The sequence below is a fragment of the Lotus japonicus genome, chromosome 6 (assembly GCF_012489685.1).
Source record: "Lotus japonicus ecotype B-129 chromosome 6, LjGifu_v1.2".
Classification (NCBI taxonomy): domain Eukaryota; kingdom Viridiplantae; phylum Streptophyta; class Magnoliopsida; order Fabales; family Fabaceae; genus Lotus; species Lotus japonicus.
In genome coordinates, this window is record NC_080046.1 from 60,498,203 (window position 1) to 60,523,932 (window position 25,730).

The following is a 25,730-nucleotide window of genomic DNA, read 5'->3' on the forward strand; positions in this document are numbered from 1 at the left end:
AAAAAAAATATATATTGATGAAAACTAACTTTAGAATGAGTAACTTATTTAGAAAAATGGTAAATATCAATAATTATACCGAATATGGCAAAGCTATTTTTAGAAAATGACAAGAATTTCGTGTCATATTGATAAAAAAGGATAAATTATTTTTCATTATGCATAAATTATTGAAATATTTTAACAGCCATTTTGGTGAGTTTGTACTTTCTTGGAGATTAATTATTTCAGTGCTCTTTCAAAAAAAAAACATTATTTCAGTGCGTCTTGTGGCAGTTTCGATTCTGGCGTCACTATGTGTTAAGTTTTCTCATAAATGAGCTACAAGTGACCAAGATTATAAAAATGGAGTTAAGATAAAAAGCACTGCAAAAAAAGGCAGAAGGAAACCAATGTAATTTTACTCTTTCCGTGATGAAAATGATGTAAGTTATTGAAGTCAGTAATAAGTAATGTCTCCATTAATCAATAAACTGTTACTTCCTTCCTCCAAATTAAATCATTCGAACTTGAAACGTAGAGTTAACATGGACGCTTTTTGAGGCCATGTTCATAAAAATGAACCTAATATTCGGTCCACATTCATAGTGCAATTTGGAACTATAAAGTATAACCCCAGCCCACCATGTCAATCGTGCCAAGTACATTCAACAATTATGTATAAATATGACGCCATTTCCATCTTCTCTCATCATCATCCTTACTCCATCTTCCTCTCATTCTCTTAACACCATATCAACATTATTTCAACAACATACTCATTTTATTCATATTCTAAGTGTATATATACATACACATTGTAATTTGTGATTACTAGTTTAACTGTTTAAGGCACAAGAGAGGAAGGGGTATTACTAGCTTTTGAAAATGGCAAGGATTCCGGTGAGGTTTCAGAGGATGGCTGCGGCGTTTGAAGCTGATGTGGCGCGTGTGCGCCCCTGCGGTGAGAGCAGCGGGAGCGAGCACTCCCCGCCGGAGAGTGTAACTGATTTGTCTGATCTTGTGAATTCCTTCATGGAGAAGAATGAGAGATCGGCTGCTGCAGGAGAAGGTGGTGAAGAGGAATTGGTTGATGTCCGTCGTGAGGAAGATAATGAGAAGGGTGCATGTGATGAAGAAGAGGTTGAGAAATTGGAGTGGTCTGAATCTGAGAAGAGGGAAATGTTGCTGGGTTTCTTTGCTGGGAATGAAGAAGGTGATGATGATGAGGATGAAAGGGAGGCTAAAGAAACCATTAAGGGAGAAGTTGAGTTTGCATTGGGAATTGTTGGTGACAGTTCTGTTCCTGGATTCAAACGCCTTTTGATGTCAAGATTGAGGGAGAAAGGTTTTGATGCTGGTGAGTGCTACATTCCTTATAATTAATTTGATGTAGCATATGAACATTTAGCTCTTAATTCAATACACTTTACTTAGTCACATTCAAAAAAATGATTTTTGGGGGGATAAATGATTCCTAATCCAGATGTTACATTATGAATATACTGTTCTGAATCCATTGATGTTGGTGAGTTGGAAGTGTTAGTCTTATATATTGATCATTTATCCCATCAGAATATACTGTTTGACTATTATTCTATTTTAGGACTACATTATCTCTAAGATGAACAGGGCTTTGGGACTTTGTACTGATGATATTGTGTGCTCTCTTTGAACAGGGCTTTGCAAAACAAAGTGGGAGAAAATTGGAAGATTAACAGCTGGTGATTATGAGTACATTGATGTCAATTTTTCCGGAAAACGCTACATTGTTGAAGTTTCCCTTGCTTCCGAATTCGAAATAGCTCGCGCCACACATAAGTATACTTCATTGCTAGATGTTTTCCCAGTGATATTTGTTGGTAAAGTGGAAGATCTGAAGCGGGTTGTGAGGCTGATGTGCAGTGCAATTAAGGGATCAATGAAAAAAAGTGACCTGCATTTACCTCCATGGAGGAGAAATGCGTACATGCAAGCCAAGTGGTTTAGTTCTTACAAGAGAACATCTAATGCTGTTGCAAGCAGAAAAGCAACATCAACTGTGTCTCCTGATTCCTTATTTCCTAAGAGGTCAATTGGATTTGAAGCAAGGCCTGTCAAAGCATATAACTGCAGAGAACATTATGTGAGCAAAACTGGGTTCAGAATTGGCCACTTGACAGCTGCTTTTAATTCTGATAGCTTTGGTATGCAATTATAGTTAGTTCTTTTTTGTATAGATGTGTCTTTTTTGGAGAGGTTGGAGTTGATAAGTGTGATAGTGCCTTAAGCACACAGGGCACAAAGTGCCTGAAAACAAATTTTGGATAAATGCATTTTCTAGGTAAATGTATCATAGGCAATTAAGGTTCATTGCTAGCAATTTTGTTTCATCTGTTTGCAGTCATTATTGTAAAAGAGCATTGTCCAGTGGAGAATTAATTTTTTGGCAAGTAATTAAGTGGATATTTGGGTCGTAGAATTTATCCAAGTTTACTCACAATCTAATTCTTGAGCATTTCAGTGTTGAACCTTCAAATATGAGATAACCAATTTTCAGCAAATTATCATTCGATTGCCAACTATTACAATTTTCAGCAAATTTGTAATCTGTGGATAAATTTCTCTAAATCGTTAATTTGTTTCTCTATTTGTTAAATGAATTCATCAAGCTTTGGAATTGCATCTTCAATATGCTCCACCATCTCGAGAGAATGCTCTTTTTGCGGTGATTCCTCGTCAGGCGGTTGTTGGCAACGTGTTTGAACCATTACGTTCGAACTTTATTTTTCTTTTCCCACAAACAATGCTAAATGTTCTTCATGAATTTGGATTGACAATGTCTCTTTAGCTCTGGTAGTGGTGCATGACCTTCAAAAATTCTTCCAGCTTAGTGGTGATGCATTGACGCAACAAGGGGATGTACTCCTACCTACAAAGGCACTCTGACGCTCAAGTTAACATGAGAGCACATAGAGAGAATTTCAAACTCGGAGAAGAACAATGAATTAGCAAAATGTATGCATACGTCAAACATGTATTTAAAGACATTGTGATTGTTGCTTTAGTGACTTGAGATCTCTAAAATGTCTTACTGAATGACTTCCAAGATGACGGTTATCATTGGATAACCTTGTGATATTTCATTAACCGTACCGAATATGTTCATTCGGCTAGTTCCTAGACGGGATATTCCTTGCTTTAGTCAACTCGATTAACCAACATGGTGCTTACGTGGTTGTAAAATATTTAGACTCCTAGGATCCTATTAGGCCTTAGAGTCATCCATAACAAATAGTCATTGTATTGTGTTTGTACAATGCCATGGGAACCATTAGACAATTAATTATTTTAGTGCGTCTTAATACACTTTTAATTCTAGCATTTCTAAGTTTGCCACAAGAACACTTATATGAAGCGTACAAAAATTAACAGTCATACATGATTTTAAACCGTCACAAACATTAGCCGCAGTTAAAAACCGTCACTACTTATGTGTTTGTTTAATGTATGTATCAAATTTTATAATTCTAACTTCTAACCATCAAATTTCCTTTCCATAAATGATCCACAAGTGATCAAGATTGTGAAATAAAGATAGAAGCAATTAAAAAAAAACCTGAAAGAAACATGAAAATGTACCTTTTCCGTGATGAAAATGATGTAGTAACTAGTAAGCAATGTCTGCGCTTAAATAGTGCCGTAATGAATTTGTAATTTGCATCTTCTTATCTTAAAATTTCACATGTTTATCCCCATGACTGTTTAGTGACACCCACTATTTGTAAAAGAGTCATCATGTGACATGAGAACTGAGAAGATAACCCTGCCTTAATAACTGTTGCTTCCTCCAAACATCATTTACCCGGACGCTTTTTGGAGCTAGGTTCATTAGAAAGAGCCTAGTATTTGGTCCACATTCATAGTGCATTTTTTAACTATAACCCCAGCCCCTCAAGTCAATCCATGTGTGTTCAACAATTATGTATAAATATGACTCCATTTCCAATTCCTCTCATCATTCTTACTCCATCTTACTCTCATTCTCTCATCCATTTATTCATGTAAACACCATATCAACATTTCAACAACATATATATACATAGCTCTGCCCCTACCATTAATTCATTTCCCTATCCAGCGAGCATACATTAACTACCTTTCATTTCAATTTTCAATCATTTGTATGTGCATTTGTGTATAAATATACATGTACATATTGTGATTTGTGATTACTAAGCTGCTTAAGGGACAGGAGAGAAAGGGGTGCTAGTAGCTTTTGGATATGATGGCAAGGATTCCAGTGAGGTTTCAGAGGATGGCTGCAGCATGTCTGAGGCCCTGCGACGAGAGCAGCGGAAGCGAGCACTCACCGGAGAGTTTAACCGATTTGTCTGATCTAGTGAATTCCTTCATGGAGCAGAATGAGAGATCACAAGAAGGCGGTGAAGATGATGGGGCTAATGTTCGTCGTAATGAGGGAAATGTTGAGAAATTGGAGTGGTCTGAATCAGAGAAGAGGGAAATGTTGCAGAGTTTCTTTGCTGGGAGTGAAGAAGGTGATGAGAAGAATGAAAGGGATGCTAAAGAAACAATTAGAGGAGAGGTTGAGTTTGCATTGGGAATTGTTGGTAACAGTTCTTTTCCTGGATTCAAACGTCTCTTGATGTCAAGATTGAGGGAGAAAGGTTTCGATGCTGGTAAGTGATTGCTACACTCCTTATGTAATTAACAATTGATTTGTTGTTTAGCTCTTACTTCTTCCAAGCTGAATGAGCTTTAATCCAATTCACTTAACTTGGTCACATTTAAATAAAGGTTTTAGGGGAAAAAATGATTCCCAATCTTGATATTAAATTAAGAATATGCAGTTCTAACTTCTAAACCATTTGATGGTGGTGAGTGGGATGTGTTAGTCTTATAATTATTGATCATGTATCAATCAGGATATACTGCATTATCTTTTTATCAGTATTCTATTATTGCAATACATTATCTCTAGGGTACTGAGAGTACAGGAAGTGATATACAACTATGGGCTATGGCACTATGGTTGGTTAAGTATTTAAATGTAGCCAAATATATTGGCACTGCTATAGTGCTATTTGGACAGTATTGAAACAATCACCAACTTTTGGGACTTTGTATTGATGATGTTGTGTGCTCTCTTCGAACAGGGCTCTGCAAAACTAGGTGGGAGAAAAATGGAAGATTAACAACTGGGGATTACGAGTACATTGATGTCAATTTTTCCGGAAAACGCTACATTGTTGAAGTTTCACTTGCTTCTGAGTTCGAAATAGCTCGTCCCACGCATGAATATACTTCCCTGCTAGAAGTTTTCCCAGTGATATTTGTTGGCAAAGTGGAAGAGCTGAAGCGTGTAGTGAGGCTAATGAGCAGTGAAATTAAAGGGTCCATGAAAAAAAGGGACCAGCACATGCCTCCATGGAGAAGAAATGTGTATATGCAAGCCAAGTGGTTTAGTTCCTACAAGCGAACAACTAATGCTGTTGCAAGCAGAGAAGCATTATCACATTTGGCTCCTGAGTCTTTATATCCTAAGAAGTCCATAGGCTTTGAAGCACGGCCTGTGAAAGTGTATAATTGAATTGCAGAGAGCATTATGTGACCAATACTGGGTTCAGAATTGGTCACTTGACTGCTACATTTAGTTCTGATAACTTTGGTTTGCAATTATAGTCAAAAAAAATTGTAGATGTGTGTTTTTTGGGGGGTTAGTGTTGATTAAGTGATTGTGTGAAGTGCCTTTTTTGAGGTGGTTGGTGTTCATAAGTGATTGTGTGGAGTGTCTCTGCCTTTGCACACAAAGCACAGGGTGCTTGAGTACTGATGGACACATAAACGGCTTTCTTAGGTAGATTCATTGCTTAGAAATTTTTCCATCTGTTTATAATTTTTTTTGTTTAAATCATTGTACAGTGGAGAACTGGTTTGGTTTCCAAATTCAATTTGAGTTTTAAGTTAAACTAAGCTGATAGGCATTTCATTGACCAACAATATGCTGTTAATGTAGCCTTCAAATATCCAATATTCAGCAAAATCATAATTCAATTGGCATGGGTGATAAGAATGATTAGATTTTCTTGCACCAACTTGCTTTGCCTAACAGGACTGTCCACAAGTGATGATTTTGGCATAACCCCAAGCATATTGTCCATCTCTTGATTTATTCATCAAAGAAATAGCATCAAATAGCAGTTCAAATCAAGACTAGTGAGCTCACCACCACTTTGCAATTCAAGATGAGGGTATAATTATTAGGGGTATCTTATGTACAAAACTCCAAATTGTGATACATGATTGGCAAAGCGATTAGAATTATCCAAAAAGGTTTTGGATTATAAAAAAAAAAAAGATGGATCTGTAGGCACCGTTAGACGCAAGCTGCTGGAAAATCAAAGCAGATTGCTTGGAAGGTGACCATTTTGAGAAAACAAAAGGGTTGATGTAAGAGAAGGGTCTCGAAATAAGCCAAATCACTGGCTCATTTCTCTCTTCTCCCTTCTCATCACAGATCCAAAAAACTAAAAAAGCTTTGAAAGAAAGAAAGAAATTAAGAGAGAATGGATAAATGAAATGTAAGAAGCTCGGTAAGCAGATATGTTGATTAATTTCGCAACAACCGGCCAGATAGCTTCTCATCGATTCAATTTCGCTACAGCCGCTATGGCACATTCAAGGTTAAGGGTACTGGTTTTTTGTCACCACCCTTCCCTCGGTACAATGTAGCATAACCATGAACAAAGAAAAATTCAAACGAATTACAAATTTTATCAGAGAAACGATTTGGAGAAAATGAACTCGGAAATACAGAGAAACTACTGTAACCCTAACCCTAATTGTGTTGAGGCTGAAAGAAGAGACTGGCTCCGTATTTATAATCACAGCCTCAAGAAGCAGCTCGCTCAGGATATATCATGACCGTTCGTTTTGGACCGATCCGATGGATGCAAATAGGACATTATTTAATTGATTTTATCAGGTTGATTTAGTACAAAATTCAGAATCAAGAAAAAAGGCAAAAAAAGAAAATGTATAAGTTTGGGAAAAATATTGTATCTGCATATGAAAATATAAGAACCCTAATATAAAGCTTAGATAAAAACATTGAAAAAAAATTAAATAAATCGAAGACAACAACATATTGAAGCACCAAATCAATTCATTTGAATGAAAAAAACATAGGCCATGTTTGGTTGCAGTTTTATTTTCAGTTTTTAAAACAATTTTTAAAAACAGTTTTCAGACGAAGAAAACATGTTGAATGACATGTTTTTCAACATTTAAAAAACTGATATCTAAAAATTAAAAACAAAAACTGAAATCATCTTTCAGCTATTTTGGTATTTTAGTTTTAAAACTGAGAATGAAAACTATTTTCAAAAATAGTTTTTGAAAACAGGTCATACCAAACAGGTTTTCAATTTTAAAAAACTGAAAACAGTTTTGAAAACATGAAACAAACAAACCCATAGTGGTTAACCTCATAACGCTTAGCGCACCATTGTGAGGCAATGTTGTTCGGCTTAGATCACTTAGTTAGAAAATTTCATAATATGACCCGAGCTAATCAAGTTGATAAAAAAAACAAAATCAATTTAACTTGATTACATGATTCAACTTGACCTTTAAATATAAGTCGAGTTAGCCCAACATGTGAGTAGCCCTACATGCCACCTAATAAAGGGGTGTGTGTGCATCAAACAATCCAATTAAATAAACAACTATTTATGTCTTTTGCTTAATTAGAAAGACGTGTACATTAAACAATTACCTAATAGTTGTTGGCAGAATAAGCTTAAATGCTCTACTAGGGTTTCTTTGTGAAGTTCAGCCGCCACAACCTCTTCCCCTTCACGAGGTGGGGGCTCCATCTTCCCCTTTCTCTTGAATCCTCCTTCCCCATTTCCCCTTTATGGAGCTCCATCTTCTTCCACCGCAGCTTACTGTGGGTTTGTCTCTCTCATAACTAAGAGGTCTTCTACCCATTATGGGAGGATTTGATCCTATCATAAGTGAGAGTTTTCCTTTAGTCGGTTTTAGTTTTCATTGTTTCTTCTTCTGGATCTCTCTTTTTCTCTTCCTTCGACTTCTACTACGTACTTTTTTTTTTCTTCTGTCACCAGTCGTTTTTTTTTGTTTTTGTTTTTATTCTTCTTCACTGCCACCCTCACCCCTTTCCTTCCCTCAAACTACTACAATGCTAACAACCCTTGTTTCCCATGAGGTGCGATTGAGTTGACATTTCTCTTACCCAGAGGTGTACCTGCGAATCAATGCTAACAATTAATTGAAACACAATAACAACAACATAGGGATTTGAAAGTGAGACAACTCTAACTCTCACAATGGTAGATTTTGAGTTTATGATGTGGGGTTTTCCATTTGTTTTAGTTTTTTTGGTACATTGTAAAGATAAATTACACTCTAATAATTGAGCCTTATTTTAAGTAATATATGAAGGATGAGAGATTAGTGCATTTTGTAAATTAAAGATGAAGTCAATGCAATAATGATACACGTCAAGGGATGTTAGTACAATTTTTTCAATAATTATAAATTAATATTTCATCCTCAAGTTTAGTCGGAATATAATATTGGAAAGTAATTTGAGAAAATAAGTAGCTGAGCTCGTAAAACATTTAGTCTTGGGTTGGATCTCTGAGCAGTGTGACAAAGAATGATTTATTGGGATAATCTAGCCACTTAATGTGATATTCAAGCCTCGAGAAGATTAATCTAATAGCGGTCGGCTGTAGAGATTTCTTGATTTTTTTTGTTGAGAAAAACTACAAAACTATTGGACGGTCTTCATTGCGATAGCACATGTAATAGAAGCATATGCGAGGCACCGGATCATTCCCCCAAACACGCAAACCAAACCAAACAATAAGAAGAGAAGTAAAACACACTCATCTCTAGAGAGAGAAACAAAGCGCTTTTTCACAAAGGGGGAAGAGAGAGAATTCCAAATCCAAAATCCAATTTCCACTTTTTTTAAAAAATTAAATAAAACAGAGGCGGATCGGAGCGAGTCGCCACCCGAGTCAGAAGCGGAGATCTGGTCATGGAGGGAGTTGGGGCCCGACTCGGACGGTCCTCGACCCGGTACGGACCGGCGACAGTGTTCACCGGACCAGTGAGGAAGTGGAAGAAGAAGTGGGTCCACGTATCTCCTTCTGCCTCTGCCTCTGCCGCTTCCTCTAATTCCAACACCAATCACAATCACTCTGCTTCTAACGGTAATAACGGTTCTCATCTTCTTCTTTACAAGTGGACCCCTATCACCCAGAGCCAGAACGCCGCCAACGCCAACAACACCAAGGAGGCGCCGCCGGAACCTGCCGACGAACCGCCCCGGAGGAAATTCAAATATATTCCGGTATTTCAATAGCATTGCGCTTCTTTGATTTTCGTTTTTCATGTTGATTTTGGGTTTAGATTAGGGTTTTATTGGATGAACTATGGATTGAATTTTTGGCAATGTGCCTCCTAGAGGAACTTTTCTTTTGTCTGTTCATGAAACATGCTGTAATGGATGCTGATTGGGTATTTTGTTGCTGAACAGTTTTGTATTCGTTTCAATTATTGCATTTAGATTTTTGCGTATTCACCGACAAGAAGTAAAACTCAAGATTTATATATTGGATATGTTATGAGACTCAATTCAATTGATCAAGAATTGTATTAAGATTGAGCCAAGGTTGTGCATTGTATTTGTGATTCTTGCACATTCAACTTATAGAATCTATTAGGTTTCGTGTTAGACCTAACTCAATCCAAAAAACTAGCTCAAGGGCGAGGTTTGCTCTATCCTTTATAGGGACTTATTTAGCTATTTCTCTGGTCAATGTGGCTCATGGCTGGACAGATTGGGCATGAAGTTTGTAGTACTACGGGTGGCCCATTTATGGATGGTTCAAGAAACGAATTTAGGATAGGCTTTGATACCATATCATGTTAAGCCTAACTCTACCCCAAAGCTAACTCAGGAGTCAGGGTATCTCTACCATTTATAAAGACTTATTTAGCCATATCTCTAGTCTATGTGAGACCTTAGCATAATATCTTTTTCCAAGAGTGATAATTTAAAACTACGAAGAAAAGGAAGATAAGTATCTCTAGTCTATGTGGATCATTATTTCTCTCATTGTTTAGTAAAATACTAAAATGCCTTTGATATTTTGGTGGTTTTCCAAATGATAAGTATACCAAATTAGTTTTCTGTTATTGTAATCTCTAAGAAACAATATGCCGGGTAAATTAGCTGCCTTATATTCACATTACTAACATCATTATAGGAAACTACCCACTTTGTTATCAGTTAGCCAAAAGTTGGAAGAAACGAGAATCAGCAACAAGAAAAAGGTTTATGATTCTTTCCCCCCCTTTCTATTACCCTCAAATATCCTAGTTGTTTGATTAAGAAATGAAATTCTGTCTAGTATGAATGCACCAGAATGGAAATAAGCTATGTCTATAGCTAACAATTTGAACGGTTTCGGTTACAAAATACAAAATAAAGATAACTAACGAGAATACCTGTCAAAAAGGGTTGGCAGTTTTACCTGAGGATAGGATTATAAAAATAACCCAGTGTTGGTATCTAATTAGTTAGATACTAATCATATACCTTGGCTTAATCTTGGGAATTGGTATTTGTTGTACTATCTTAGACTTAGCTGGAGAATAATGTGCAGTCATCATATCATGGATCATTTTGTTCTTTTTTTTATTGGTTCTACTTCTACCCTTTTTAGTGGAACAAAATGTGTTTAACTTATTAATCTCATGTCCTATTCAATTGTATTTTTAAAATGCATCAAAGATATATGCTTGGTCCCACTGTACGAACTACCAAACCCTACTGTAGTGTTGCATTGAGGAATGGGTTCATTACACAATGTTGGAGATGGTACGTGCAACCTTCAATGGTGTTTGTCATATTCCCTGTGAAAATATTTACTAGTCATTAGGTGGAGCTTACTACTCAGAACAAGAACCACTGGTGTTTTTGCTTTGAAATTCAATAATATTAATATATTAATATTATATGTATGAATCATTATTACAAGTTACCACTTAACTGATGGTATTCAACAGTAATAACTATACTGAACTAGCTAGAGTTTATATTAATATTATATGTATGAATCATTATTTCATTATTACAAGTTACCACTTAACTGATGGTATTCAACAGTAATAACTATACTGAACTAGCTAGAGTTTTTGATCCATGGTTACCCTCCCCTGCTGAGGTGAACATTATTGCTCATTTCTTGCTTGTGATTCTGACTAACCTGGATGGATATTAATAAATTGTTACTAGTCTTACCTGTTAAATGGTAATGAGGATTTGCACCGTGTGGTAATTTGGATTCTCTGATGATGCAGGTTGCTGTACTAGAAGAGCAGAGAAATGAGGCTGCAGAAAACGAGGCTGCTGAAAAGGTTGAAGATGAATCTAAACCGATAGATGTTGATTCAAGTGCAGCAGAACCGACTCAGAAGAATGAGACTTTGGATGAAAAACCTGACATAAATGATGTGCCGATGGAAGAAAGTGAGGTAAACATTTGCTATCTCTTCTCATTTACTTCATTTTTTTTATTAGATTTTCTTCCATGTTTACAAAATATTTTCTAGAAAGTATGGATAAATTATGGATCGCATTATTATCATGTACATATCTAATTTGTATGACTGTTACCAATCCAATTTAAAGTCCACAGCAGTTTCTACTTCCTAGTGACCTACTTGATCTAATTTCTTTCTATTAAAATTATATACTAACAATGCCCTTATATTTCAGTCTCAGGACAAAAATCAAGTAGTACGTCAAGATCTGAATGAAAGCACATTGGATTTAAGTTTGGGCTTGACATCACATGATGATGATGATGAAAATAATTCTGATTCAAAAACTACTCAAACAAGAGATGACCAATAATGCAAGGTGAATTTAAGTGGTGCTGAAAGTGAAAGGGGGCCTCTCCACATGAATGTTTCAGTTTATATACCTGTCTGATGGAAGGGAATTTCCACTTGCCTTTATGTTCACCCACTTGTTGAGTTGGATTGTTGTAATGGCATATGCCTGTAGTATTTTTTTTTTTTTTTCAGTATCCTTGGTGGGCGCATAGGACTATGTATTTGCTGGAACATCATTTGGTACACCTTTCCCATCAGTCGACATGTATTTTTTCAGATATTTTTGAAATAGGTCATTCTGGATTTAGAAGCTACAACCATGTGTAGCTAAAATGTATTTTTTTTTCAATTCAAATAACATTGTGTTATTGATGCTCTCATCCTGGTCATAGTTGAACAGTATTCCGTTTTGAACTGTACTTAGTACTTACTACTATGGCTTCCTCTCGGAAAAGGTCTGGACCAGCTTATTTCATCTTTTGGTGTTATGTGTAAAGATTATCATCTGATGCTAATTTAACTACAAAGCATTTAATTGTGTAAGCTTCTTTGAATATGTGAACATAGCACACCAATACACTTGGAAAGCAAGTAACTTCAATAGCCACTCTGAATATGCAAACAGAGTACGGTAACATCCCATTTCTGTACATTTGTTGTACTTCATTTCATCAATGTCCATGGCTATGTATATAGATACCCAAATGGACATTATTATTCATTTCGACATAAAAAAGTGAACCCCCCTTTTCCTAAGGAGTAGGATGAGGATCCATTTACGAGCAATCAATTGGTATCTAAATACACACCATAACTTCTTTAGGATTCTTACAATTTGGTGTGCAATCGTCATCATCTTATCTACTTCGCTGCCTACTTCATTATTCATTACTGGAACTGAGTTTTTAACTTGGCAATATTCAAGGCATCTATAATAGAGCATAATGCCGAGCAACTAAAATGTTAACTAATTTAATTTGCAGCTTGACTGCAAATGTAAATGTGAGTCCCCTTCGGGATTCAGACTTATGACCTCCAATCATATTTAGAAATATCAACATGCTTATCAGGGAGGAGCCTGTGGCGTTTAATTGCCTATTTAACTTGAGCTCCTTATTTTAAAACAATCAAAGAGAGTAGGAAATGATTTAGCAGATTGAACCATGCCATGTACAAAATAAACTCCAGGTCCAAAAAGAAGAATTTCATTTTGTGTCCAATAATGAAAATTACAACCAGGACATTGGCCTTCAAGCACACAAGAACTTCAGATTTCCAAATAGTTCCTCATCATTCTTTTGCAACAGCCTCCTTCTCAGAGAAATATTCATGCCTGGAAAGTAGTACAAGTTAAAATATGTATCATGGTGATGCACGTGCAGTGGCAACAACAACCTTTGCAACAGTACCAAGACAGCGAGGTTATCATAAAGATAATCAACAAAATAAGACATAGTTTCCTTTGACCTTGTACTCGTGTTTCTTTCATCTTCAAAAAGTAGCAATCATATAAAGAATTCAAGACTAGAATAAATAATAATAAATATTCACTCACTTCACTTTGCGTGAAAGCTGGTATATGCCTGTCCCTGCCATTGCAACATTTACACTAAAAAGGTTCCAATTTTTCTGCAACATGGAAAATAATTGCCATTAATGTACCTGGATTATGCAAATTTGTATTTCACATGAAAACAAAATGAGAATTATTCACTTAAAAATACTCATAATCTATGAGGTATCTTTCATTTTTCCTACTCTTATTTTCTCTTTTCTCTTTAGCCATTATGATCAGCCAACAGAAGTTCATGTAGTAATTGTTGTGCAATGCGTGCAATGCACAAGAACGTAATACCTAAATGTCGCTGTGTTAACTAAGATTAAAATTCTGGTATTCTCAAGGCTTTACACTAAGCCTGGCATACAATGGCAGATGGTCATCACACACAAACACAATGAGAGGGAGGGATAAAATGTTATGGAGAAAAGAATAATTGCCCCATAGAGCCAGAGTATTGATTTCTTGATTCATTCACCCCATGAAAAACAGCAGTTGAAGGTTAGGTTCCAACACGTTAGAAGGACAGTTTTATAGCCTAGATGACACTGTAGAACCTACAAGTCAACTACGTCATACTTTTAAAATGCAAGAAAAGAGAATCACGCAACTGCAAACCAGAATGATGTACATGTAATTTACAGTGGATTAGTGGTGAAGGTAATAAAGTGAAATATTAAATTTTGTTTGCATTGAAGGTCCATAGATTTTCTTCTGTGTCCATAAATACTTTATTATTTGAAGAACTAGTCAAAACTCAAAAGCAATCTGTCTTTCAAACATCAAACTTACTGGAGTGATTACAGTGCTGTAACGTGACCAGATAAGTCCAGTAGCTGTAACCGCTGCAACAAAAACAAAAGTAATCAGAAATGTATAGATGTAAATAATTCACAATACATGATAATACATGCCAAAACTGCTTGCAACTTGAATACTCAGAACATTACATAATAATCCACCGGCTTGTGCACATATATGTGTATAGAGCGAATAGCAAAAGCATATGTGACGGCATCACAGTGAGAGACTTAGAGGGCGAGAGAGGTCCGTGACAGATAACAGTAAATGCAGCTGTAAATGCACATGCCTACCTATTTGCTGAGGAAGAGAAATTTTCTCCGGTGGTTTAGCGAAATCAGCAATATTGGCTATACTGATGCCCCACTTAAACGTTGGTGCCCAGAAGTGAACTGCATAAAAAAACTGGTAAATATATGCATTGATATAGGTTTACAATGACAATGTTAAACAACTGGTTAGTTTATGATTCAATATAGGACGACAATTGGCAATTTAACACTCAATTACACATTGGTGACGGGAAACAAATCAGAAACAACAATTTGAAATATAGGAAAAATAACGCCTTTCACCTATGGAATATAATCTGTTTGGTGTTGGTGCTTTGAGAAAGTGACATTGATATATATATATATATATATGAATGATTTTGTCCTATTTACTAATACATTAACAAGTGATCTAGGTGAACCAGTGTGATTAAGCCCTTATATTGGATATTACACCTTTACTTGACATTCTATTGACAAAATTTCACAGATCCAACCAAAATGGGATGTTTTTAACAGGCCAGTTTTTACTAGATATAATACTAGATAAGATAAGATAACATGGCTTGCTGCATTCAATGATTGTTATTTTTCCCAACTACTTTTCAAAAACTAATCGCCTTGATTTTTCCTCCTAGAAAGACAAACTCAAGAACTGTTGCATTTTTAGAATCACAAATCACAATATAATAACAAGAGCATACTTTCATTTCACTGAAACTAGGGAAACTACTTATAAGTTCCTGGAGTTATATGGGCCAATATTCCCTTTAAGGGAAGGATTTACTTGTATACAACAAATGAAAGAGGAAGTTAGTGTGAGAGCGAGATACTCATTGATAGTTGAACTAGCCATAACTTCATTACAACTAATTAGTGGCCGCTTTAGGATTACCCATACCTAAAACCAATCAGTTTGGAAAGTGTCTTTTATAAGAAAGATGCAATAATTTGATGATCCAAGTGTACAGAACAAATTTGTTAGTGGATGCTTGTGTTCTTGAATCAAGGGGGTTCAACCTTATCTTGGGAGAAAACAAGAATATAGATAAAACTGGTTGTACTGCTACTCTAAACTCTCAAGGTGAATCGCATAATGATCAGCACCACAATAGGCCATACAATCTAACAAAGTAGTTGGACATGGGAAAGGAGGTAGACTCTAGTTAACTGAAACAATTCCACAACAATTTTCAGCTTATAGCTTGGAGCCATAGCCTTAGTTGGGAGCCTTCACTCATACATTTTTTGGATTCTTTTTTCGATTTTCACTTTCGACAATAACAACACAAGGCAAAAAGCATGTAGAATTTGCAAATCCATCATGATAAATTACTAATGTTGATTTGGATAAACATACCAAGCAATAATACTCAAGTAAATGAATTAAGACTGAGACCAACAAATGAATCCCAACAATTCCAAATACCTAACCAAACCGTAAGGCGCAACCAGAAGCCAGATTAATTCAACTAATAAAAACCTAGGTTATAAATCAAACATTTTATTTCACACAAGGGTTGCAAATCAAACACTGACAAGACCCTTTCACAAAAATCAGCAATCCAATCTAATCAAACGCTATTTGTTGCTTTATACATCTAAAAGCGAAGAAATTTATTCAGATAACACAACAATCTATGAACAATCTATGAGGAATGAAGATCGGAATCGTCGGAAAGAAAACAGCAACGAAACGAGGGATTGAGAAAACGAAATGCAGAGTGACTCACTGGTTTTGGGCCCAGCTGGGTGATTCCACAAAGCTTGAAGCTTTGAAGCCGCCATGGATTAAACCCTTCTTTTTCCCTTCGATTGAACGCGAATTGGATTACGATTCAGCTCTTGCCACTGCTAAGAAGTGGAAAAATTGCAACTTTATTAATTATTTTCGGATGAACGAACCCACTAAACAACGTTATTCAATCAAATTGTGACACGTGTCCAATCTAGGTCAATAATGCTTGGCGTTGACCATTGATTGGTTTGGGGCATATTTAGTAAAATGAAAATCAGTTGCCAGGCAAAACATTTGGTTTTGGTTGCACAAAGTAGGTACGGTCCAATTCAAGAATCTCATCAATCCAAACCCAACTAAACGCATTTTGGCGGGTTGGGTCGTTAGATTATTTTAGATTTTGTTACATTTTATCACTATCGATTTAGATATAGGGTACAAGATCGAATACCCGATGAATTTGAACCGACCCAATGCTATTGGGAACATTTTTTTACCATTTAGCCCAAGAGTTTGAGCTCATTACATTTGCTCATTTTGATTTTACAGTTACACTTAACACATTTATTTTAATCTGCGCAGCCCTAGTGTTGATCTAAGGTTGCTTGTAGGTTTAACATTATGCTGTTTGTGTGTTTGTTTTGAGATGTAGGTTTTAGCTTGTTTATGTTACATTACATGGAATGTTTTGGTTTTTTTTGAGATGTTGAATTATATGAACTTTCTATATATTTTTTATAATTTTTAAAATAAATTTTGCGCAATTCTAAAATAATATCATTTTATTCCAAACTGACCACTCTGAACCAATTTGAATCAGGTTGGTTTAGTTTCAGAATCAAGAAATTCGAGTCAACCCAAACCAAATCTGTTTTATTGGTCTAAACATTTAAGCATCATGAATCTGAACTAATCTATTACACCTCTAGCACAAATGTATTATAGCCAACAACCATGAGACTAATCTGATATCATATTAATTAACTAGGTTGAAATCTCCTTAGTCTCAACAAATCTTTCAAGCTACACACACTCAAGAGGGACCGGATCCTGAATTAGATACTTAGATAACCTAGCTATCTACTAGGATTATACCATCATAGAACAAGAATAAGTAACGACACTGATCTCTGGCGTCAATAGGGTAAGATTTCTTTGTCTGCATCAATAGTAACCGTGGATGATTTATTTGATTTTTATCAAATATTTTCGTTAAACCAGAGTTGAATTAGAGTGAACAAGGAAGTGACATTCATGGATTCACAGGATCAGACGACTTCTTTACAGCGACTGCAGAATGTGGAAAAGGTAATGTTTTAGGAGCCAACATTAAGACAGTGACAGAACCTTGTAGTGTTTTGTTTAATTACTTGGTTTTCTTTCAATATAGAGGATTGTGAAGGTTTTGGAGCTTGCTGGAGGAATGATGGATGAGCTTGCAAGCACAACTGGTCCTAGGAAAGACATGGTCCAAAACAATTGCCTTGAATTCATGCAATCAATCAAGGTCCTTTCCTTTTTTAATGTTTTTGTCCATATATGTATCCACAGGGTACAAATCATGCAACCGCTATGTCAAGAATTAACAATACATGAAAGATGAATGCCAAGCAGGCATTGCATAACAACCATATAACACTAATCTAGCTTTAACACCCCCTCATATTGCTTGCATTTCTTAAACTTGTGATTATATGACTTCACAATTCCTAGACATTTCTTAAATCTCAGCCTTGCTTGCTCCTCTAAAATATAGTGTTTTTTTTTCCTTTTTTGGAATTTTGGCTTCTGCATTGGTACATTCTAGGAGGGACAAAGTTCATGAACCAAATTGATGTAGAGTAAAAACCAGGAACCTATAAACAATATGTATCAAATACATAAAAAAAGGACACTAATTAAACTAAGACTATCATCAACCAAATTCCAAAACATAAATCTCAAGAAACCCCCATTTTTAGCAGGGCATAATATACATGAAGATCCAAACAATCATGTGCAAGCTATATATGTCATTGGTGTAGAATTACTTTTGGCTAGAATGTAAGTTTGGGAAGAATGAATGTAGTCAGCCCCTTTTACATAGATAAGGATTGGTTATTGTTGTTTAGTGTTGTGTTTGGGAATGTTTGCTAAAAGTGATAGTGTAAATGATTCGAAGGAATGTTTGCCAGTTAGACTATAGAAGAAAATAATTAAAAATGATTTAAAGGTTAGAGATCTATCTTTGAACTTAATGCATGATGGGACATTATCTCATCATGCGATCTCTGTAACTAACCTCACCTAGGTGGAAAAAGATTGGTTGTTGTTGTTGTGTGATGGATCTGAGGAACATATAGAGTTATGAAAGCCCCCTCTTAATCCATATTTACAACTTTCAACTTCTAGTAATTTAACCATTAGTACATTTTACACTACTAAAGTAGCCATTAGTATGATGTGCTCCTTCTGCATTACAATCTGTCACAGTCTCACAGCCTAGCAAGATAACTTATGTTTAGTTATTGAAGGGTAAATAAATGAAAAAATAAAACTCTGAATTTCAGCGAATTAAGATAAAAGAAAGAAACAGCTTTGAACTTATGATCAATAGACCATGATCTTATTTTGGCTAATTATAATGAATTTGATGATGTTTTCAAACCTGCTCGTTTGTTGTTAGTTGTAGTGTCTTTCGTTGTCTGTTTGGTGTCTCGTGACACGGTGAGAGTTGTCACTTGTCAGTGTGTGGTTTGGGGAAGGATGGTAATTTTGTAAGTTGTAAGGTTCTTATTGTTTTTCTATTATTCTTCAAATATCTTAGGACATCCAAGTGTCATTGCATGATGAAATCAGAAGTGCTTGTGAGTATCGTCCATTTGAGAAATGTGACTACGGTTCAAGAACAGCCAATGAGATATGTTACAGGAAAGTGGAATTTATTTTATCACAGTTTGATGGAATGAAACAGACTATAGATGACTATCATACAATAGTCTGAAAATAATGTTGCTATAGTTCCAATGAAATCTCTGAACCTCCTAATTCTGGTGACTCAATATCCAACTATTGTGGCCTCTGTAGTTTGAGTCTGGTATTCATACCTTTTGTTGTATGGTTCCAGGTGAGGTGAGGGACATTGAGGTGTTATTTGTTTAGGAAATTGATGAATTGCAATATGTCCATTATGGTCACAATTTTGGTTTCTGTTGAATCATATTCTTGTGATGTCTGTGCATTAGATCCTTGTCAGTACTTAACAGGAAACAATTTTTTCTTGATATCAGTTGCTCATTTCAAACATAATACTATTAGCTTGTTCTATCCCCCTTTCTCACAATAACACTTTTCATCTGCTTATTTCTTTTTGGTAAATGTAATAAGCTTGCTTTGAGATAAATATATAGGCTTTATAGTGAATAATATTTATGAAATCATAGGTAACAATGATCACTCTGATCTTAATTATTAGGATCAGTAATATTTAAGCTTGGTATATATTAAGACCTCATTTGGAAGAGCTTATTGGAGCTCATCTTATAACATAAGGCATAAGCGCTTTTGTAAGTGCGTGGGAGAACTTATATAAATAGCTTATGGCTTACCTATAAGCTGTTATGAGCATATTTTCATAAGTTATTCAGATTAGCTTATGTTTATCCATAACCTAATTTCAGTTTATTTCAATTAGTTTCTCACCTTCAAAAAAAAAATAGTTTCTCAAATGTGCTTATGAATAAGCATCTATTGTCATGAGCACTTAATTAAGTTGTTTACCCAAACACACCCTAAATATAGGTAGCTGGAGATTTGAAACTTTTCTGACATCTGATGAGTGAATAGATGAATAATAACTCATTCAAATTCTCTAGAAACTGTGCTGCCAGGTCTTAAAATAACAAAGATATCAGTAATGTTATTTCCTGACTCTAAACCCTTTTTGAGTAATGGTGACACATCTCTAGAAAGAAAAAGCACATAATGCTATGCAACATACAGTACCAAATTGATTATGAGAAAAGATTAAGATCAGGTTCATTTATGTCTTTGCTATCAAGTTTTCTCATCAAACAACATATATGTATCTTTCTTCTGACACTAAATGACTAAAGTCTAAATGGCCTCCATTATGTATTTATTTTCAAATTTTAGAAAATTATTCTCATGTCATGAATTTGAATAAGTAACTTGATCTAAGTCTTATCCTGAATTTTATGTTTTTTCACCTCTGCTCCCAAGTTGGTACTTTTAGCTAAACAACATTTTCTGCTTCTGTCCCTAGGGGGGACCAATTCAAAGCAGACCATATACTTATGGATATGGCAAGTCCAAACCGTCTTTAATTTTAAACAGCCAATTAAGTATGTGTTTGGATCATCCTTTGCAGAATTGAGTATTGTAAAAGTGAGTTAAAGTAGCATGATTTATAGACATAGTAAGTCCAAACCATCTTTAATTTTAGAGAGCCAGTTAACAGAACCTATTTTACTGAAAAGCTCTAGACGTTTGAGCACTATCTATTAAACCTGATTGGAACACAATCTTAAGCCTTGATTTGCAGTGTAAAGTATGTATTATATATAAGCAACTATATAAATCCAGAGTGCCCAAATTCAGAGTACTGATCAGTGGTGAGGTCAACATTCTGAACCTAATCTTTCCATTTTCTGTCATCCAGCGTCCTTTAACTGAAAGTAATGGTGGGTTTTTTACTTTTTTTACCTTCTGTAATGCTTTTGCTTGTTGCCATATAATATTTGGCAAAACGCCAAGAGTGAAACCAATAAATAGGAAGGGTCTTTTTGGGATAATGAAGAGTGAAGACAGAGGAGTGCTGGACAAATGGCAAGTTGATTGAAATCTTTAATAAAGACAGATGAAGTACATCTTATATATGGCCTATCATGTTGCAAGCATACAATGTACCTTTTAATTGCCACCATTTTCTAATTCCATTGAAGCTAAGTCGAGATTTGTTTTGGTGTTAGAGCCAACACAAATGTGCTTTTATGTACTCTTAGTCTTAGAGTATCTTCAATGCAAGGTTCTTAGTTTTTATTTTGGAGTTAAGAATTAAGAATTAAGAACTTTACCATTGAAGGTGCTAACATGGACTCCTTAGTTCTTAAAAATAAGAACTCAGTTCTTATATAAGAAGTTTTGCTTTTTGAGTTCTTAGCTTAAAATATTAATTATTTCTCTCATCCAAATTACTTTATGAGTTTTGTTTTATTACTTTATGAAAATAAAAAGTATAAATAATGTGGTTGGTGAGACCAAATGAATAGTGGTAAGAACTAAGAACTCATAGTTGGAGCAAAATTGTTTGAGAGTTGCTTATACACATATGGCAATACGGGCCCACATGAATAGTGTTAAGAACTAAGAAATACTCCTAAGAACTAGCATTGGAGATGCTCTTATTACAATTATGAAGAAGTTATAGTTATCACGCTGAATTTATTGTGGATTAGAGAAGTGAGATTTTGACTGGTTGAGTTAAACAAAAATCTAAATGGACATTAAATAAGAGTCGCTACCTCATTGATAAAGCATGTTGATTAGAGAGTTTAATTCTAGTAAACAAGCACGTTGTGGTAATCAACAATGTACCTCAAGATCCTTTGGAGCTTTACATGATAAATGATCCTTTGGAGTAGTAAATGGTATTAATCACTATGATGGGATTGAATTAGCAAGTATTTTTTTTTTTGGTACAATGAGGAAAAAAATAATAGCAAGTATATACATCTGACTTTTTTTGCCGTAAAACTATATAAAATTCTCTCCCCGCATAAATTATCATAAAATGAAATCTAAATGTTGATTTTGTAAAAACAAAATATCGACAAGATAAACCAACTCTGTTCACGAAAAAGCAATACATCGATAACGATAAATTAATAATAGAAGTGACATTTTCATGTGAGGGAGTAAAAAAGCCGTCATAGATTTTCCGAACGCCAAACCAATCCCACCAAACAATACCCTAATGATATTTGTGTCAATTGCAGGCGACATCATGATACTGATAATATAGTACTTGTAACTTGGAGAGAGGATGAGAGGAGTGATGTCTATTGACTTTCTTGTTTATGATATGAAATTAGAATGCTTCTTTTGTTATAATATCAGACAATAAAATTTAATTAACCAAAATAAATTAAAACAAATAATATTACACCCCACAAATTACCAAACAAATTTGGGCGTTTGTGTCATGTAAGCATGCAAGTAGGAGAGAGTGTAGGAATAATATTGGCTTCATTGTAGACTTGTTTGTTTTTCCGTTAAGGAACGTTTCCAATGTATATTCATACATATTACTAAATCAAAATATGAACATAGCTAAACATATGAATGAGTGAATATGCTTTCATTTCTTTTCTTTGACAATTGAACAAGTTCGAGATGTTGCATTTGCTCTAAAGTAAAGCATGAGAAAACGATGCAAGATGGTAGTGTGGTTGGGAGTGAGGGGTTTAAATAAGGGAGTGAGTGCTTGAAGTTGCACGCATCAGCCCAGTGTCGTTCTGAACTTCTGATAGAGCTGTCAGCGCATATGTTAGTTTGTGTAAGATTTTGCAGAGGAGATTTGATTACATTAATGACACACCATTTCACTGCGCATTTTATTGCGTGCGAGATTCCACCAAACAGTGTCAGCCAACAAGGGTTTTAAATAAGGGAGTGAGTGCTTTAATTTGCACGCATCAATCCAATGTCGTTCTGATAGAGCTGTCAGTGCATTTGTGTAAGATTTTGCAGACGAGTTTGATCACATTAATGACACACCATTTCATTGCGCATTTTATTGCGTGCGAGATTCCATCAAACAGTGTCAGCCAACACGGGGTTTTAAATAAGGGATGGGTACTTTAAGTTGCACGCATCAGCCCAACGTTGTTCTGACAGAGCTGTCAGCGCATATGTCAGTTTGTGTAAGATTTTGCAAGGAGATTTGATCACATTAATGGCACACCATTTCATTGCGCATTTTATTGCGTGCGAGTTTCCACCAAGCAATGTCAGCCAACTTTAATGCAAGACGTCATCGCAAGTTCCAGCCAATGAAAGTTGGGTTCTATGCTCCTGACTACGTGTGGTTTTTGGGTCCAGCGTTGTCCAATATCCATTGTGTCTAAACCTCACTCCTACTCACATCCATGTGGCCTAAACAATACTACCTTGTATTTTATGGCAGCAGCTTGCTCCTATCCTCTCTCTATTATTTCTCCCTTGCTGGCGGAGGCTGTGAGCATGAGGTGGACTATGCAATTGGCTATTGATTTAGGATTTCGCCGGATCTTACTGGAAACTGATTGTCTACAACTTTTCAAGGCTTGGAAAGCGAAGGAGGCCGACAGATCATATCTTAGTTCTATTATTTCAGATTGTCGTTTATTAGTTTCTGCTTTTGATTATGTTAATCTTAGTTTTGTTAGACCTACGGGTAACACTGTTGCGGACTTTTTGGCTAGGAACGCTGCAACCTATGCTGGTTTTGTATGGGTTGAAGAGGTTCCTAATGCCACTCTTCCTTTCGTTATTTCTGATGTAACTCTTCTGGAGCCAATTGGCACTTAATAGAATTGCAGTTTACTTTCAAAAAAAATTATTATTAATATTTTCTGTATTATTTAGGCAAAGTGTTTTCTTAATATTACTTAAGAACCCTAGATTAATATTACTATTATTTAAACAAAATATTTTATAACATTTAATTTTTAATAAAATATCCTCTCATTCATTAAAAAAATATATACGACAATGTCATGTTTAAAAATATTCCTAAATTAATTTTGGAAAATAATACATGACACTAGCAAATTCATCCATGAAAAGCCACGACCAATGCTTTTGAATTGTATAATTAATAATTAATTTTATGTTTTCCCTCTCCTGTATTTTACATTTTTACATCATTCCAATATGTTATTTATAAATACCGTGCTTCTCGTACCTTGTTCTTGTCCTGTCATATAGTGGCACTCATTAATTTTATATTTAAAATCAATTATGAGAAAAAGTTAATCAGTTCTTAAAAAAAATCAGTACAAATAAAGAGATTTAAAACTAAAACAGAGACGTACAACTGTACCAGAGCTATGGCCCCATCACAAGAAGAGTGTCCCAATATCAACTCTACACGATAACAGTGACTGATACAGTACCACCAAAGTCCCTCGTCGCACCCAAACATTCCCCTTAACCAACTCCAATTCCTTGCAACAACTCCATTTTTTAATCAAGGTATCACATCTCATTACTAGAGACTGACGTCTCTGTTTTTCTAAATTCAATTCATTTCTATTTTTAATGTACAAATAATTTTAGAATAATAAGTGATTCAGTGATTGTAAGTAATTAAAAAAATTCTAAGGGAGTACATTATAAGAATTGTTTCGTTCTTAAATTTACCTGGAAATGATGGAATTTCTAACAATACTTATATTTTAATATTAAAATTAATTTATTTAGTTTGCAAGAGAAATGATGGAATTATTTTAATTAAGAACAACTTATTCTAAATGTAAATTTTACAAATATATTATGTATATATTTAAAAAAAATTTATGTATTTTTGTCTAAAAAACATTAGAGTGAGTATCTGGCGGTGCGTATGGAGAAATATTTGTTGGGAGATGTCTACTCACTTAATGTGATTTTAGAGTCTCAGAGGGATTAGTCTCATTACTCATAGCTGCCGGTTGTGAAATACCTTGAGTAGGGGTGGAAATAGGCCGAGCCGAGCCAAGCTTTGCGTGGCCTAGGCCTGACCTGCATTATCTTTTCGTGGCCCAAGTCTGGCATGTGGCCTATCAATATGCCAAATTTTATGGCTTGGCCTGACCTTTTCTAAGGCCTGACCTGGCCTACAAGTCTGCTTAAAAGCTTATTTAACAGACAATTTTATCAAAAGAATGTCATTATGCTCGCGGGCTAATAAGCCTTTTATATATCATTACACTTTCTTTTCAAATAAACAAACTTGTATCATTGCATTTCAAAAACTAAACATGTATCACTGAATATGTTTGTAACGTTTCTAATCTAGGTTAGGGTAGGGACTTAGAGTTTTCTTTTATACTAAAGTATACATCAGTCAGTTTAAAAAAATCAAATAATATATTAGTATATTATATTTATTTATATTATTAATAAAAATAATATATAAATATGTTGGCTTGTTAGGCCAAATAGGTTTTTTAATAGTTTGGGTCTGACATTTTTAATTAAACAAACTTTTAAAAAAACCTAAGTCTGACCTTTTTAATAAACGAGCCGAGCCTCTAACGAGCCGAGCCATAGGCCCCTGACGAGCCGCCTAACCTATTTCCACCCGTAACCTTGAGAAATAAAAAAAATAGTACTAAAAATACAAAGAGAGTTTACAGAAGATTTACATTGAACTCACCTTAGCAAAGATTAAACCTGCAACTTATCAAATATGAATCTCTAT

At 35.1% G+C, this 25,730-nt stretch overlaps 5 protein-coding genes and 1 non-coding gene across 8 annotated transcripts; 4 read left to right on the forward strand and 2 right to left on the reverse strand.

Annotated features, from left to right (window-relative positions):
• The first annotated feature begins 704 nt into the window (after positions 1-704).
• LOC130725841 (uncharacterized) lies at positions 705-2,383 on the forward strand. The gene is made up of 2 exons (XM_057577030.1): positions 705-1,339; positions 1,659-2,383. The coding sequence occupies exons 1-2, from the start codon at positions 868-870 to the stop codon at positions 2,177-2,179; spliced, it is 993 nt and encodes a 330-aa protein (XP_057433013.1). The 5' UTR covers positions 705-867; the 3' UTR covers positions 2,180-2,383.
• Positions 2,384-3,595: 1,212 nt separating this feature from the next.
• LOC130726871 (uncharacterized) lies at positions 3,596-5,818 on the forward strand. The gene is made up of 2 exons (XM_057578192.1): positions 3,596-4,658; positions 5,136-5,818. The coding sequence occupies exons 1-2, from the start codon at positions 4,244-4,246 to the stop codon at positions 5,567-5,569; spliced, it is 849 nt and encodes a 282-aa protein (XP_057434175.1). The 5' UTR covers positions 3,596-4,243; the 3' UTR covers positions 5,570-5,818.
• A 738-nt stretch (positions 5,819-6,556) lies between these two features.
• LOC130727129 (small nucleolar RNA snoR109) lies at positions 6,557-6,646 on the reverse strand. The gene has a single exon (XR_009015165.1). It is a non-coding gene; the product is annotated as a small nucleolar RNA snoR109 (small nucleolar RNA).
• Positions 6,647-8,893: 2,247 nt separating this feature from the next.
• Positions 8,894-12,296, forward strand: LOC130722683 (uncharacterized). Its single transcript, XM_057573500.1, has 3 exons — positions 8,894-9,364; positions 11,380-11,553; positions 11,798-12,296. Exons 1-3 carry the CDS (start codon positions 9,050-9,052, stop codon positions 11,933-11,935), a joined length of 627 nt encoding a protein of 208 aa, XP_057429483.1. The 5' UTR covers positions 8,894-9,049; the 3' UTR covers positions 11,936-12,296.
• Positions 12,297-13,050: 754 nt separating this feature from the next.
• On the reverse strand, positions 13,051-16,440 carry LOC130722684 (mitochondrial pyruvate carrier 4). Its single transcript, XM_057573501.1, has 5 exons — positions 16,281-16,440; positions 14,569-14,667; positions 14,267-14,319; positions 13,472-13,545; positions 13,051-13,249 (listed from the first exon to the last, which is right to left on the reverse strand). Exons 1-5 carry the CDS (start codon positions 16,333-16,335, stop codon positions 13,207-13,209), a joined length of 324 nt encoding a protein of 107 aa, XP_057429484.1. The 5' UTR covers positions 16,336-16,440; the 3' UTR covers positions 13,051-13,206.
• An 867-nt stretch (positions 16,441-17,307) lies between these two features.
• LOC130723814 (mediator of RNA polymerase II transcription subunit 11-like) lies at positions 17,308-19,548 on the forward strand. 3 transcript variants are annotated; one of them, XM_057574949.1, is made up of 4 exons: positions 17,308-17,429; positions 17,507-17,593; positions 17,676-17,792; positions 19,092-19,548. In XM_057574949.1, exons 2-4 carry the CDS (start codon positions 17,540-17,542, stop codon positions 19,266-19,268), a joined length of 348 nt encoding a protein of 115 aa, XP_057430932.1. In that variant the 5' UTR covers positions 17,308-17,429; positions 17,507-17,539; the 3' UTR covers positions 19,269-19,548. The 3 variants fall into 3 exon arrangements, with proteins under 3 accessions (XP_057430932.1, XP_057430934.1, XP_057430933.1); XM_057574951.1 differs by having other exon boundaries at positions 17,314-17,429; positions 17,552-17,593; positions 17,678-17,792; XM_057574950.1 differs by lacking the exon at positions 17,308-17,429 and having other exon boundaries at positions 17,436-17,593.
• The last annotated feature ends 6,182 nt before the right edge of the window (positions 19,549-25,730 follow it).

Coding starts and splice junctions, on each gene's coding strand:
- LOC130722683 (XM_057573500.1), top strand. CDS start 9,050: ATGGAGGGAGTTGGGGCCCGACTCGGACGGTCCTCGACCCGGTACGGA. Junction 9,365..11,379: donor GGAAATTCAAATATATTCCG/GTATTTCAATAG, acceptor CTGATGATGCAG/GTTGCTGTACTAGAAGAGCA. Junction 11,554..11,797: donor TGCCGATGGAAGAAAGTGAG/GTAAACATTTGC, acceptor CTTATATTTCAG/TCTCAGGACAAAAATCAAGT.
- LOC130726871 (XM_057578192.1), top strand. CDS start 4,244: ATGATGGCAAGGATTCCAGTGAGGTTTCAGAGGATGGCTGCAGCATGT. Junction 4,659..5,135: donor GGAGAAAGGTTTCGATGCTG/GTAAGTGATTGC, acceptor CTCTTCGAACAG/GGCTCTGCAAAACTAGGTGG.
- LOC130722684 (XM_057573501.1), bottom strand. CDS start 16,335: ATGGCGGCTTCAAAGCTTCAAGCTTTGTGGAATCACCCAGCTGGGCCC. Junction 14,668..16,280: donor CCCAGCTGGGCCCAAAACCA/GTGAGTCACTCT, acceptor TTTTTTATGCAG/TTCACTTCTGGGCACCAACG. Junction 13,546..14,266: donor ACAGCACTGTAATCACTCCA/GTAAGTTTGATG, acceptor TCCATGTTGCAG/AAAAATTGGAACCTTTTTAG.
- LOC130725841 (XM_057577030.1), top strand. CDS start 868: ATGGCAAGGATTCCGGTGAGGTTTCAGAGGATGGCTGCGGCGTTTGAA. Junction 1,340..1,658: donor GGAGAAAGGTTTTGATGCTG/GTGAGTGCTACA, acceptor CTCTTTGAACAG/GGCTTTGCAAAACAAAGTGG.
- LOC130723814 (XM_057574949.1), top strand. CDS start 17,540: ATGGATTCACAGGATCAGACGACTTCTTTACAGCGACTGCAGAATGTG. Junction 17,594..17,675: donor GACTGCAGAATGTGGAAAAG/GTAATGTTTTAG, acceptor CTTTCAATATAG/AGGATTGTGAAGGTTTTGGA. Junction 17,793..19,091: donor AATTCATGCAATCAATCAAG/GTCCTTTCCTTT, acceptor CAAATATCTTAG/GACATCCAAGTGTCATTGCA.